At 43.9% G+C, this 14,292-nt stretch overlaps 1 protein-coding gene across 1 annotated transcript; it reads right to left on the bottom strand.

Annotated features, from left to right (window-relative positions):
* Window positions 1–876: 876 nt before the first annotated feature.
* LOC118850368 (keratin, type II cytoskeletal 71-like) lies at window positions 877–13,530 on the bottom strand. Its single transcript, XM_036759716.1, has 9 exons — window positions 13,066–13,530; window positions 10,442–10,656; window positions 8,626–8,686; window positions 7,685–7,780; window positions 6,060–6,224; window positions 4,890–5,015; window positions 3,096–3,316; window positions 2,038–2,072; window positions 877–1,091 (listed from the first exon to the last, which is right to left on the bottom strand). The coding sequence occupies exons 1-9, from the start codon at window positions 13,528–13,530 to the stop codon at window positions 877–879; spliced, it is 1,599 nt and encodes a 532-aa protein (XP_036615611.1).
* Window positions 13,531–14,292: the final 762 nt, after the last annotated feature.

The raw sequence follows: 14,292 nt of genomic DNA, 5'->3' as shown, positions 1-14,292 counted from the left end.
CATGTGTTCATATGACTGCATATGCATTCTATGTGTGTGCTTTATGTGCATGCCTGTGTACATATGTGTGAGTACATTATGTGTATCTGTGTGCACATGTTTTTGTATATGAGTGACCATAGAATTGTGTATTTTAAATACTCAGAGACCAAGTCATATTGATTTTGCTGTTTATTGAAATATGGTAGAAAGTCAAAGCAGTGAAAGAAAGATTGGTAAAGCCAAAGGAGTGAAAGAAAGATGGGGAAAGCCAATGGTATTTCTTTGCCTCTGCTTCTGGTTATGAGAAAATAAAGACAGAAGGTCCTTCCATGGATCTAAATTACACTTAATATAGCTGGAAGTGAACCAGGTAGGTTTAACCAACAGATGACCAAGTCACTCCCGGCCCTTAATTAGTGGGTGGCCAAGACAGGAGTTAGAAAAGAATGGTATCCACTGTCTGACTCCTGAGCCCCAGACACATTAAAACCAGTAGGTTCCAAGGTCCAAGAGGTGAAGCAGGAGCTAAGATCCAGAAAGGAGTTTCATGATGGCTGGAGTTCCAGCTGCAGTCTAGAGCCAGAGAAAAGGAAAGAGAGGCCTGGGAGACATGAAGTGTGTTTAGGGTGTGGCCAGTGCAGGCATGGCCATATGGGGGGGGGGGCGGTAAAAGAAAAGAAGAGAGAGGGGCAAGAAGTAAAAGAAGTAGTTTAGGAATCCAGTGTTGCCTCAGGACTAGGCAGATTCAGAGAAAGCTGAGGGCTTAGGAAGATAAAAGAATTTTGGCTGATGGTGTCCCAGGATGAGCAGTTCAGGGCAGAGATGTTTAACATGGAGGACTGGAGTTGTGGTGACCAGTGAGGACAGTCAGCAAGAGAACACATTGTAGACCATCTATCGGCTGGTTTTCCCGATGGGAGAGCCCAGGGTGGAGGATTTGCTCAGGGGGTCCTTGTAGTCACCAACACTGGAACCTTGGTTCTTGCCATCCCTGGCTCTTGTGCTGCAGACTCCAGACATACAAGACCCACTGGAAGCCAAGTAGCCACCACTGACAGAGCTTGGCCGGTAGCCATAACCACTGCCTCCACTGGTACTGCTGATGACAGCTGCAAGGAGAGATCCAGGATGTCAGATTATCCCTGAGAGCCTGTCATATAGGACATGTCCCTCACCCACCCCCACACCCCCACCCAACCTGGGGCCAGAATGAAGACAAGTCTACATCCCATTTGTAGAGTGCTTTAAGTATATAAAGGACTTCCCTCACCACAGCTCTGGGAGCTAAAGCATGTAAGTGTATTACATTCATCTGATAGATGTGGAAATGAGCTTAGAGACCATGTCACCTGTTCAAGATTATGCTAATAATTCTCTGAGCTAGGACCAGAGCCCTTCCAAGTTTCCCCTGCAGCCCTCTCAGACCTGGGTCTACCCCCTTAGAGGTCAGCTCCCAATGCAATATTTGGCAGCGGAAGTAGTTCGAGTTAAAGATTCTCCCTTTCGCCAGGAAAGCACCTGAAGGATAGGCTTTCTTGGCCCCTACAAAAGTCTTCACACATCCAGTCTGTAACCATGGTCTTCTGATTATTCCTTTATAATAACTTGGCCTCAACACTTTTCTGACCATTCCTCTGGGATGACAGAAAAACCTATTCTCTTAGTCTCTTAGATGGCTTCCTAGGCTCTGTTTCCATTCTCTCTTTTCCCTCCTATAGCAACATAGTAATACTCTAGTAACTGTGCTAGCCATAACTAAAACTTAATGCCTGTTTAGCGCTTTAAGCTTTGCAAAGTGTTTATGTACCTGACTGTAAATTCTCATGAAGCAAAGGTGAAATGGTCTGGTAGACATAGCACTGGATGTAGGTAATTTGAGTTTTTGTCCTGACTCTTTCATGAACTAGCTGTTCGACCTTGAACAGTGACTCATCTCTCTTTTTCTCTCAGTTTCTACATGAGCAAAATGGGAATAATACACTTTTTACTCCCCACTTCACAGGGTTCTGTGTTTATAATTATGGTCCCTCAGTTTCTATGATTCAAGGCACTTACAGATGCTGACAGAGGATGGGAATTCTCCAGACATTCTATAAAGAAGAAAACAACAGGTTAGGTCAGTCTTCCAATCAACAGTCTCTCCTCCAAACCCTACTTGGGGGATGAATAAAAGTCCAAGATGGAATATTTACAACCCCCAGTCTACTGATCTGAGCAGTATCTGAGTCACTCAAAATAGCTAACTTAACCACACATTGCTTTCAACACTATCATGACGAAATGGATCACTGGGTACCACCCCTGAAACAGAGGGTCATCAACATCCATTCAGTAATGCAGGTTACTGGTGTCATTCTCCCCAGGCCTGGCATACACTCACTCCTCTTCTCTCAGAAACTTTGTCTTCTTTCAAGGCTCATCTCAGGTGCCACCTCTTCCAGGAAGTCTTTCTTGATTTCCCACTCCCTCCACAGAAACCTAAATTTTTAGTATTCTCTGCCTCCTCAATTTTACTTTCACTATCATTATTTGTGTACATGTCCTATCACAGTATGGTGTCATGGCTGAAGAGCTGGCCTTGGAGCCAAGAAGACCTGAGTTCAATTCCTGACTCTGATACACACTGGCTATCTAAGCCTGGGTAAGTCCCATAACTTGTCAGTACTCTTGGCTACTCTCCAAGACTGTTCTAAGTGGTAGAGAGGGTGCATTGTTACAAAGAGCTTCCTCATCTAAGAGTTCCCTGTCCCTATCTCTCTATCCCCTTAATAGATTATAGGTTGCTTGAAGTCAGGAACTCTTTATTCTTGTCCTGATATGACCAGGATCTAGGATACAGACTTGCACATGGTGGGTGCCTTATACATCTTTGGTGAACTGAATTGAAAACTCACGTTTTTAAGAAAGTGTAGACATGACCCCAGAATTTCAAACCAATAAATCAAGATTACCAACCTCCCTTTGAAGGGAAGGGTTCTAATGCCATTCCCCTGAAAATCTGAATATCATCACCACCCATATTAGGGTGGAGTTACTTTTCTCATTCCTTTCTTCCTGAATGTAAGGTGTGCTTTGTAGGACTAATTAGTCCACACATGAAAATTAGCCCTTACCTGCACTCTTCACTTTCCAATAGCTTCCTGTAGGTGGCGATCTCAACATCAAGCGCCAGCTTGATACTCATCAGCTCTTGGTATTCCCGCAACAGGCGGGCCAGCTCCTCCTTGGAAGTGTGCACGGCACCCTCCAGCTCCTCCAGTTTGGCCCGGGCATCTTTCAGGGCACTGTCTCCTTGTTGCTCAGCATCAGCAATGGCCATCTCCAGGTTGGAGCGCTGCAGGGACAGAACTGAAAGTGTCAGAAGATTTGGGGAGGCAAGAGGAAGGAGGAAAGAGGTATCCAACTCATCCTCTTGCCTTTGGGCAACTCTCTCTTCCTTAATCACACTTCTCACTCCTAAAGATTTCAGGGATAGAGATGCCAACAACCCCTTAGGATGACATTTTCTCATTTGGTTTCCCAATAGACCTTGGGGATTCTTTAAAACAGCACTGGATTTGAAGCCAGATAGAGGGGGTATTTGATGGAAAGAATCCAAGACTTGGAGTCAGAGTTCCCAGGTTTAAATCCCAGCTCTTAATACTACTGCTTACTAAAATATATTACTTGTGTGACCTTGGGTAAAGCTCTCTGGGTCTCAGTTTCCTGTGAAATGAGAGACTGTGCCAGATGCTATCTAAGGACCCTTCCAGCTTTAGATCCTATGAAAAAAAAACATTAATTGCTCCTGCTAAAATGTAAGCCTATTTCCTCCTGTTCTTTCATTTGTGATGATCAACTTAGAGTAATGGCATGTTCAAGGCTCCCCTTTATGGCTTATCCCATCCTACTGCTGAGCATTCTCTCAAACTAACCCTAACCCCAACCTTAAATTCCTGCCTGGAGTTCCTACCATTAAAGTTGGGCCTTGGTTTTCTCCTCTGTAAAATTAGGGGATTGCATAAGATGAACTTAGATCGATCTAATAGGAATCTAGATCCATGTGCTGGTATCCTAGATTAGCAAACAGGATCCTAGATTAATGCACTATGATTCCAGATCCATGTACTGGGATTCTAGATTCAGGCACTTGAATTCTAAATTCCTGTGCTGGAATTCTAGATTCACTGGGTGGGGTTCTAAGTGGTAAGATCTTAGATGACAGGCATTGTCTTGGTGACAGGTAGAAAGATAGATAGACAGATAGATAGATGGATGGATGGATAGATAGATAGGTCTAGAGTTGGAAGGGACCTTAGAGGTAATCTAGTCCAACCCCCTCACATTATAAATCATAAAGTCATGGGTTGTAGGACTGCAAAGGATCTTAGAGGCCTTCCAATCCATTTCCCATTTTACAGATGAGGAAACTGAGGCCCATGGAGTTTAAATGACATGTCAGATGTTGTACAGGTAGTAAGCATAGGAAGCAGAATTTGAACACAGTACTTCTGCCTCCTAAATCAGTCATCTTTCTGTTGTACTACCTTGTCTCCTTATACATCTCTCATAGGTCATCTCAGAGCCCAGCACAAGCTGGAATGCATAGTGAACATTCAATAAATACGGAAGGAAGGAAGGAAGGGAGGGAGGGAGGGAGGGAGGAAGGGAAGGAGGAAGGGAAATCTCTGAATATGTGGCACCTTCCATCAGTAATCTGAAGAGTTATTTATCTCCCTCCTTAATCTTTTCAAATTCACCTGTAATAAGTGGCCCCTAAAGATGTTTAGCTCCAGACATGAAGTGTGTTCAGGGTTCTGACTCCACTGACCCATTCTTTGTGGAATAAGAGATGCAGGATGTTGACTATTAGAGCCCAACTTCTTCCCCACCACCAACTGACCATTGGACCATTGGATCCACCTCACCTGCTTCTTCACGTTCTCAATCTCTGAGCGAAGCCTCTGGATGAGCCGGTTCAGTTCTGAAATCTCGTTTTTGGTTTGTTTGAGGTCGTTCCCATGCCGGCCAGCCACCAACTGCAGTTCCTGGAACTTGGGACCCCAAAGGAGAACTCATTGACAACATATTCTTCTTGCTCCTTCTTTTTTTCCCTGAGTGAGGAACTGAGTCCTATGCTTTCTCTCTGCCATCTTTGGAGTTAGGGAGCTCGCATTATATGAATTAACACCAGCTTTGACCACAAACCAGGGACTACAAGCTTAGGAAATCAGGAAGAAAGCTTAATAAAAATGGAATCTAGGTCTAGGAGAGGAAGGTTCCCTGGGACATTCACATAAAACTTAGGCAAAATTTGAAGGTCCAATAGGATTTGGAAACCCTCTTGTGAGACTAAGTCAAACTGTAGAAAACAATTTCAAACCCACCTCCTGGCTTTCGCTCAGGCTGTTGCCTATTCCTGCAATGCCACCCTTTTAATTTGTTGAATTTTTATACATACTTTAAAATCCAGCCTAAATGCCACCACCTCCTCCAGGAAGCCTTCCTTGATCCCCCTAGTCAGGAATAGCCATGATCCTTGGAAGTCACACAGAACTTTTACTGTTCCTTTTCCTTATCATATAATCATTTGTATTTTAGCTTTCTGTGTGGATTTCTCTCCTTGCTACTAGCCTGCAATCACCATGAGGACAAGGTGAGTGTCTTATGGAAATGCTTTATCTCTGACAGTGCCTAGCATGGCTCTCTGAACATAGCAAAAATGCTTAACAAATATTGATTTAATTGAATTGAAACTGATTCTCTGATTCTTCTCTAATCGGCGCCTACTATCAAATTCTCAGCACTCTTATTCCCTATAACTGTTAGAAGCCAAGGAAAGTTTCTCAGATCCCCAGAACCCTAAATTCATTGTTCCCCCCAAAAAGCATTGGAAATCTTGCTCTCCGGGCTAGAGAGACCCACATGATGCCATGTCACAAAAGAGAGACAAACGTTTCTAAGATTATTGGTGACTTGCAGAGGGTGGGATATGGCAGGCAGCTCAAACCCTCTCCCCTTACCCTAGGAAATTTTAGGATACTTCTAGGACACAGATCATACACCTCTATGCTCCTTGGAGCCACCCCTAGACTCACCTTGGTCTGGTACAAGTTCTCAGCATCAGTCTTGCTTTTCATGGCAATCTCCTCATACTTGCTTCTGACTTCATCAATGATGCTATCCAAGTTCAGGTCTCGGTTATTGTCCATGGACAGGATAACAGACGTGTCACTGATGTGAGACTGTATCTGAGCAATCTCCTACCATGGGTACAAAGATAGCCTCAGAGTGAGAACCCCCTTATGGGCCAAGGTTGAATGACCTCTCTCCTAAAGAGGTGGGACAAATTCCAGGAAGCAATTTTCCATCTCCCCCACAAAAGTTCAAAAAGTGTACTTTGCCCAAAAGGCCATTGGTCCAATTCTTCATTGCCTTCAAAAACAGTCCTTCCCCTCAGCCCCTATTCTTCTCCCATCATTAGAGCAGAAATGCCTTTCCAAGGCTGTCAAGTGTACATTTTGCTCAGGGAACCAGACCACTAGACAGTGTCTAAAGACCAAAATCCCGGATGCTCCCTCCTTCCCAGGAATAATTTATAAAGGATTGGCTCCCCATTAGGACCCTATGAAAATACCTCAATACCCTCAAGAAACCCGACCTGCTGTGCTCTCATGTGGAGAGCAGAGAGGCACAAAATCAGCAGGGAGGGCTGGGTTTCAACCGATCCCAGATTGAATGACATGATCTTTCCACTCAAATCCACTCCTCTTCCAAGCTTCCTATTCCTATAAAGAGAACAGCTCTTCTTTCCATCACCCTAACCCACCCTAACTTCAGTCACCAAAGTTCACAACCTTGGCGCCACCCTTGACTCCTCACTCACTCTACAAATCCAATCATTGCCAAATCTTGTCATCTCTATCTCCACAAGTCTAGAATCTGTCTGTCCCTCTCTACTCTCATACTCTCATAGCTCAGACACTTAATCACTTCACCTGAAGGACTGTAATAGTCAAAGTCTTCTGGACTGCCAGAATTAGTCTCCTTGCTTAAGTCTCTCCCCTCTCCAACTCATCTTCTGCCCCACCTTCAAAGAAATTTTCCCAAAGTGCAACTCTAACCATGTCACTCCCCTGCTTGATAAACTCCAATGGCTCCCTATTGTGTGAAGGATCAAGTGTTATTTCATCTTTATCTTACCCTTTTTAAAATTTCTAGTTTTCTTGTAAGATTTATAAAAATGCACATAATTAGTATTATAATAGTATATCATACAATTTATAAATGAGTAAATACCCATATATCGGGTATACATGCTCAAAAGATTTTTGGTGGAGATATGGGATTGTTAAAAAATGTTTAGAGACCCCTATTCTAGAGTATTGACTGATTTGTACATGTGCTCCCATCACTCAACCTTCGGTTGTAAGTTTCCTGAAAGCAGGTTCTATGTTCTAGCTGTCTTTGTAACTGTAACGTCCAGCACAACATAGTGCGTGTGAAATCTCATTGGTCATCAGACAATGCTTGAAAGAATGCCTTCTATAAGATCCCTGAGGAGGGGTCATTCAGCCACCCATTCCACTTGGAGATAGCTCTGATTATTAGAGAGTTTTTCCTTATTTCAAACTAGAATCTACTTCCTCCCACCCCCTACTTCCCTCATTTTTGATAGCTGAGTGGGGGAGAAACAAGGACGTCGTCTGCAGTGAAGACTTACCGCTTCAAACAGACATTTCAGGTACTTGTTCTCTTGGTCCAGGGATTCTACCTTGGCTTGTAGCTCTACCTTATTTGCATAAGCAGCATCCACATCCTAGGAGAGACACCCCCCAAAATATTCTCCAATTACTACCTGTTCTTCATAGGCAGAGACTTCTCCTCAAGCTCCAGTCACCCAATGTCAAGAAAGAGAACTAGGAAACCGAAGGATCTCAAGGAAATGGTAGGGGTCCTCTAGCAACCACACACACACACACACACACACACACACACACACACACACACATCATGGCATAGTGGGAAAAACATAAGGCTCTAAAAACAGGGAACCTGGATTTGACAAAGCAGCTCTTCCCAGGCTCTTCCCCAGCTGCCTTCTTAATATTACTGATAGATTAGAAATCCCTCCTGTGGTCTAGTCCATGTCCTTCTTGCTGCAATAGAAGTCCCTCTCAGGGAAGGTTTGCTTAAACAACCTTAAACAACCTAGAGTATAGGTCCTTACTATCATGTGTGTCATGGACCCCCTTTCGTAGTCTGTTGAAGCCTATAAACCCTTTCTCAGAATAATGTTTTAAATACTTGCATGAAATGCTAAATTTAAGTTAGAGGTTAAATAAAGATGTATTTTTCCCACCCAAGTTCATAGATCCCCTAAAACCTACTCATGGACTCCAGATTAATCTTTGCTTTAGGGCAATCCTCATATGCTTCAAAATATTTCTGAAGTTCTCCTCCATCTCTATCTCTTCCTCCACTTCTACCTCCCTCTTCACCACCACCTTCACCTCCCCTAAAAGCTTTCTCTTTCCTGGAGTTTTCATCATGATCTCTCCCCACCTCAAGTCCTCGTTGGTCCCGAAATAGCTCATAGTGAGTGACATTAAGGATTAGGGAGATGTCAACTCACCCAAGGCCTCAAAGGCCTCTAAAACCCACCTTCTTGAGCAGCACAAATTCATTTTCGGTAGCTGTTCGCCTGTTGATCTCCTCTTCATACCTGGAAGTAGGATAGCTTGTCAGTGAATATACTTTCTTTGGTTGTTGTCAAATTGTTTTCAGTTGTGTCCAGCTCTTCATGACCCTATTTGGGATTTTCTTGACAAAGATATTGAAAGGGTTTGCCATTTCCTTCTCCAGATCATTTTACAGATGGAGAAACTGAGGCAAACAGGGTTGGGATTTGCCTAGGGTCACACAGCTAGTAAGTTGTCTGAGGCTAAATTTGAACTCATGGAGAGGGACTCTTCCTGACTCCAGGTCCAGCACTCTATCCAACCTAGCTAGCTGCTCCTATATACTTTCTAGAATGTCCTTATTGTGGAGCCCTACTATATTCCTGGAAGGAGACACAAAAGGAAAAGGAAACCAGGGCTCTGTACTCACAACAACTAAAAAGGAATATTATTATTAGTATAAATAGGTCTAGACCAGCATCCTGCACCATATGTCACAATAAGTTTCAAATGGACTCTCTACTTAAATCCATGGGCCACATGGTAAAAAAGATTGGAGGAAAACTGATGGAGATACCTTTAATGTCTATGGCTGGGGGGTGGGGGTTGGAATTCTTAATCAAATAAGGGTTAGAGATCACAAAAGATAAAATAGATAATTTTGATTATATTAAAACGTTTTGCAGGAACAAAATCAATGTAGCTAAGACCAAAAGAAAGGAAACTGCTGTGTGAGAAAAAAATGTCTTTTTTCCAATGTCTCTGACAAAGGTATGATGTCGAAGCCATATAAGGAATTTACACAAATATAAAGGGCCATGAACCACTTCTCAACAAGTTACGAACTCAGTAAGGATATGAACAAATAGTTCTCAAAAGAAGAATTGCAAACTATTAACAAGCATAGGAAAAATTACTTCAAATCACTAATGATAAGAGAAATACAAATCAGAACAGCTCTGAGGTTCACCTGACACTCAGAAAACTAGAAAAGATAGTAAAAGAAGGAAATATTACTGGACAGTCCATGGTGGAACAGACACACAGATTGTTGAATTGGCCCAACCATTCTATAAGGCTATTTGGGATTTTGGTTAAAACCAAATGGAGGGGGAAGATATTAAAATGTCTAGACCCTTTGAACCCAAGATTCCATAGGCATATACACCTAAGGAATTCAACAGAAACCGAAGACCCCTGTATACCAAAGTATCAGAGTGAGTAACATTTTTTTGTAGTTGCAAAAAACTGGAAACAAAATTATGTCCATTGACTAAGGAACAGCCACACAAATTATGGTACATGAACGAAATGGAATATTATAATGCACAACTAATGGCAAATTTGACAACTCAAAGGATCTCCCAATTCAATGATCATCTCATACTACTTCTCTGCCTTGTGAGCATCCAGGCTCTAGGTGTAGGCAGAGTGCAGAAATGATCATAACCAATGCCCAACAGGCATCATATACATGTACATATACATATACATACATATACATATACATATACACACACATACACATGCCTGTGTGTGTGTATCTCCCTCTATCAGGCTATGGCAATCCTTCTAGGAATTGCTGGCATCCTATATGAGGTTTCTAAAGGATTAATACTAGGGGCACTGCTAGCCTTCTCTCCAGCCCCTGAGCAGCTCAAGCTTTCCTTGCAGAAACTGATGAAAATGCCCGATCTGTGCTGAACTGGCCCAATTCTACAGGACTGAATTCGTCTCCAGGGCCTTCAGGATCTGCAGGGCCCAGGTATCCCGTCCACAGGGATCACCTGCCTTCTTACCTCTTCTTGAAGTCCTCTACAACATCCCGCAAGTTCCTCAGCTCAGAGTCCAGTCTCACCCTGTCCCCTGACAGGCCCTCCAACTGCCTCCTCAGGTTGCTGATGTGGCCCTCATAAATGGGCTCCAGGTTGTTCTTACAGTTGCTCAGGTCCAGCTGTTGCAGTAAATTCCACTTGGTCTCCAGCACCTGGTTCTGTTGTTCTAGGAACCGCACCTAGAACCCAACCCCGGAAGTTAGAACCTACATGAGGAGATCCCATTCACCTGGACTGTGAGGGTGGCTGAAACAAACAAGGTGATAGCCCTAATCCCTCAAAATGCCGTGGGCCTCTCTTTAACTTCTAGGGCAGAGAGTATACCTTAGTTCGGTCAACACTCAAGTCTCCATAACCTTGGGATGCCTGGGTAATTTAAATCCATTGGTGATTCCTACAAGTTATTTTGCTATTAGTTTCAATCCCCCTCTCATGTAAAAACAGATAGACTGAGACTTCCATGCCTCTCTTTTCCTTTAGATCAAAGGATGAGAGAAAGGAGGAGAGCACTTTGACTTTGGAATATTTGAATTATATTGTTTTATTTTTTTTGTTTTCTGTTCCCAGAGGCACTAAGTGTACACTAGGAGGTGCATAAATGGTGGGGTTGTAGATTAGAGGTGAGCTTCAGCGTAGGATTCAACATTGGCATTACTTAATTTGCTTCCCTGGGACTCGGTTCACCCAGCTGTAAAATGAAGGGATTGGGCTAAATGGTTTCTTTTAGATAATCTCAAACATTCTTACCTTGTCTATGACTAACAACAATCCACAAAATGTCTAATCTTCACATAGATGATCAAGAGTTTATTTTGGTAATCATAGTTTTAGAAACCTCATAGGTAACCTGGCCTAACACCTTCATTGTATGGATGAGACACAGAAGCCCAGAAAAAAATGAATTAAGGACATAAGTCAAAGAGCTGGAATTCAGCTTGGGTCAGAAATCCAGACCTCTTTCCATTGGACCACACTTCCCCTCTTTCTGTGACATTCAATGCACCGAGTTTCCTATTTCCTGAGCTCCTGAGGGAACTTCTCCAGCCACTGAAAACTAACCACAAAGCCAACTTGACCCAAGGTAAGCTATGTTCCAAGGACTATTAGATTCCACACTGTTAAGTGTCTGGCTCACTGGGAACATCTGGCCAATGAAGTGAAATTGAAATCCCTGCCAGCTGTCCGCTTTGGAGGATGCCAACCTATATTAGAGGTGTCTACTCCATTGTCAATCAAAAATAATTTGTGGATTGTCTGTTCCTTTGGATGATCCCCTGACCTAGCTTCCCTCCCTTAATGTGGAAACATGAGAGGTGCTCAGGTTCACCTTTCTTGGTTATCAGATCTTCCTGGCTCCACAGGGTTTGCCCCCACATAAGTAGCTTGCTACACTCTCATCCTGAGCTCTCAGTGCAGAATGAGGACCCCTTCACACTCCTTGCTAATTGGCTATAGGAGTAGGGCCGAGGCCAACCAAGAGGTGAGCTTATCAACAAAGGTAAGAGCCTAGGATTCTGCACAATTCAGGAAGCTAGTGTTGGCAAAGTTCAGATGGAGATTAGAGACAGTGCAATGGATGACCTCTGGACCAACTTTCTTTATCCTGCTTGCACATTATTGCAAAGGCCTGTTGTCCTGAGGTGGAGGCAGCTGGTGGTACTGTAGATTGGAGTCAGGAAGGTCAGAGTTCAATTCTGGTCTCAGACGCTTACTAACCATATGACTTTGGGGAAGTCACTTAACTTTAGTTTGCCTCAGTTGTAAAATGAGGATGATAATGGCAGTCCCCTCCCAGAGTTGTTGTGAGAAGCAAATGCCATAATATTTGTAAAAAGCACTTAGCACAGCACCTGACCCATTAGTAGGTGCTATATCCATGCTTATTCCCTCCCCCTTCCCTGGTCAAGGGAAAGCAGTCCTGTCTGGAAGGCAAAAACCCAGGATTTCCACACCATCTCTGTCAGTAGTGTGACAAACCATTAAGCACTTGTGATCTCATCTGTAAAACTATGGAGGCAGGGGGATACTTAGACCAGAGGACCTCCTTTGGTCCGTTCTAGCAGACATTTTGCTCTCCCTCATAGTCCCCTTTCCCCTCACCCTTCCATGAGGTCATATCTAATTCACTGAAACTCCTGCTCCATGGAAGGGTCATTCCAGAAACGATGGTGCTTGAGAAGTACACATGGCTTGAATCCTAAGTCCCATGAAAGGAGACATAGTTGGAAGGAGGGAGAAGGTCCCAATGCTTCCTTGGTTTTTCTAGGAAGGCTATGGGAGAGAATTGTTGTTTGTCATCCACTTTTCTCTACAATGGCCTAGGAGCTGAATCTTGGTACTAAGATAAACCTTAAGGTTAAGATTGACATTTCTTTTTCCCCTTTGCTCTCCCCTTTTTGGTTCTCAGGACAAGGTTCTGTACAGGGGCTGAGATAACCTAACAGATCTAGCTTTTATATTCTCCCTAAGAATACTTTTATAAAAACAAGAAAAAAAACTCATTTGGGAAGTCCCTCTCAAAGTCTAACCTTAGATCTTCCTGCTACAACTGAAAAAAAATATTTTAAAAACTAGTTATTCTCCATTACCTTATCGATGAAAGAGGCAAACTTGTTGTTGAGCGCCTTCATCTGCTCCCGTTCCTGGGTTCTCACTCTCTGGATCTCAGGGTCCAGCTCCACATTGAGTGGAGCCAAGAGATTCTCATTGACAGTCACCTGGTGGATGCCCCCGGGTGGGCACACCGATGGGCACCCCGGTCCTAGAGCCACACTGCCAAACATACTCCCAGCAAAGCCACTTGGCCGACCCCTGCTCAAACCATAACTCCCGTTCAATCCATTTCCACCAGCCACACTGAATGAGATATTCCGGGTCCCCCGTAGGCTGTAGAGGCTCCGACTGCCAAAGTTTCCCCCAAGCCCTTTGCTTCTTGCCTGGTAAGAGGACGAGCTACCCAGTTTGCTGCTGGTAACCCCAGAGAGCACAGCCGAGCAGCCGCTGAAGCCTCCCTTGGCATAGACTCCTGGTTTGCAGTTGAATTGCCGGCTCATGTTGCTGGTGGAGATGGTACTCGGATGCAGCAGGAGGAAAGCAAAGCCTGGGAATCCCAGTCCAATGGTATGAGGGACAGCCACCTATCCCCTTATATGTGTTTGACACCCAGGCTAGCACTCTAAAGGGGCAGTCCAGGCATTAATTCATGGGTTTGGTTTGCCTGGAAGCAAGAAATCATTTTCTCTCTGCTGAGCCTCCCCATCTCTGAAACAACATGAAACACTCAAATTGCTGGGCTTGCAAGCCTTGCTCATATAATTTGGGTCTTATCTAATTAACTTGCTGTCATAGAGTAATTAGCCCAGAGACCAATTCTCCTCCAAGGGAGTGGGGTTAAGGGGATGAAGTTGTTGCTTTTTTCCTCCTGGTTGTTCTTTTCCAGGTCCTTAGCTCCTTCTCTGGGGTGATAGAGGACAGAGTCACTGGTCTACAGGCAGCCTCAGCTTTGGTGAGGTGAATTCACTCTGTCCTCTTAGGATGCCTTCCCCTGAGCAGGCTAGGTAGGCCATTTCCCAGGAGAGCAAGCTGCTGCACAGAGGCTCAGGTGTCCTAACCACTGAGAAAATGCCAATTGTCCAAACTTCCTCTTTACTCCCCCTAGAAAAATGCCCCATTCTCATTTGGGGAAAATGGGGAATCCTCACCTATCTCCCAGTTGCTGAATGCTAAGGAGAGGGCACCTTGGCCTAGCGGAAAGAGCTCTAATTGAAAGTCCGAAGAGTTCAGTTTAAATTCTGGTTCTGCTCTTTACGTAACTT

This window comes from Trichosurus vulpecula, chromosome 5 (genome assembly GCF_011100635.1).
Source record: "Trichosurus vulpecula isolate mTriVul1 chromosome 5, mTriVul1.pri, whole genome shotgun sequence".
NCBI lineage: Eukaryota > Metazoa > Chordata > Mammalia > Diprotodontia > Phalangeridae > Trichosurus > Trichosurus vulpecula.
Note: the sequence above shows the minus strand (reverse complement) of the source record. Positions and strands in the feature narration are given on the sequence as shown.

Coding starts and splice junctions, on each gene's coding strand:
- LOC118850368 (XM_036759716.1), bottom strand. CDS start 13,530: ATGAGCCGGCAATTCAACTGCAAACCAGGAGTCTATGCCAAGGGAGGC. Junction 8,687..10,441: donor GTAGAGGACTTCAAGAAGAG/GTAAGAAGGCAG, acceptor TCCTACTTCCAG/GTATGAAGAGGAGATCAACA. Junction 3,317..4,889: donor TTGAGAACGTGAAGAAGCAG/GTGAGGTGGATC, acceptor CTGTCCCTGCAG/CGCTCCAACCTGGAGATGGC.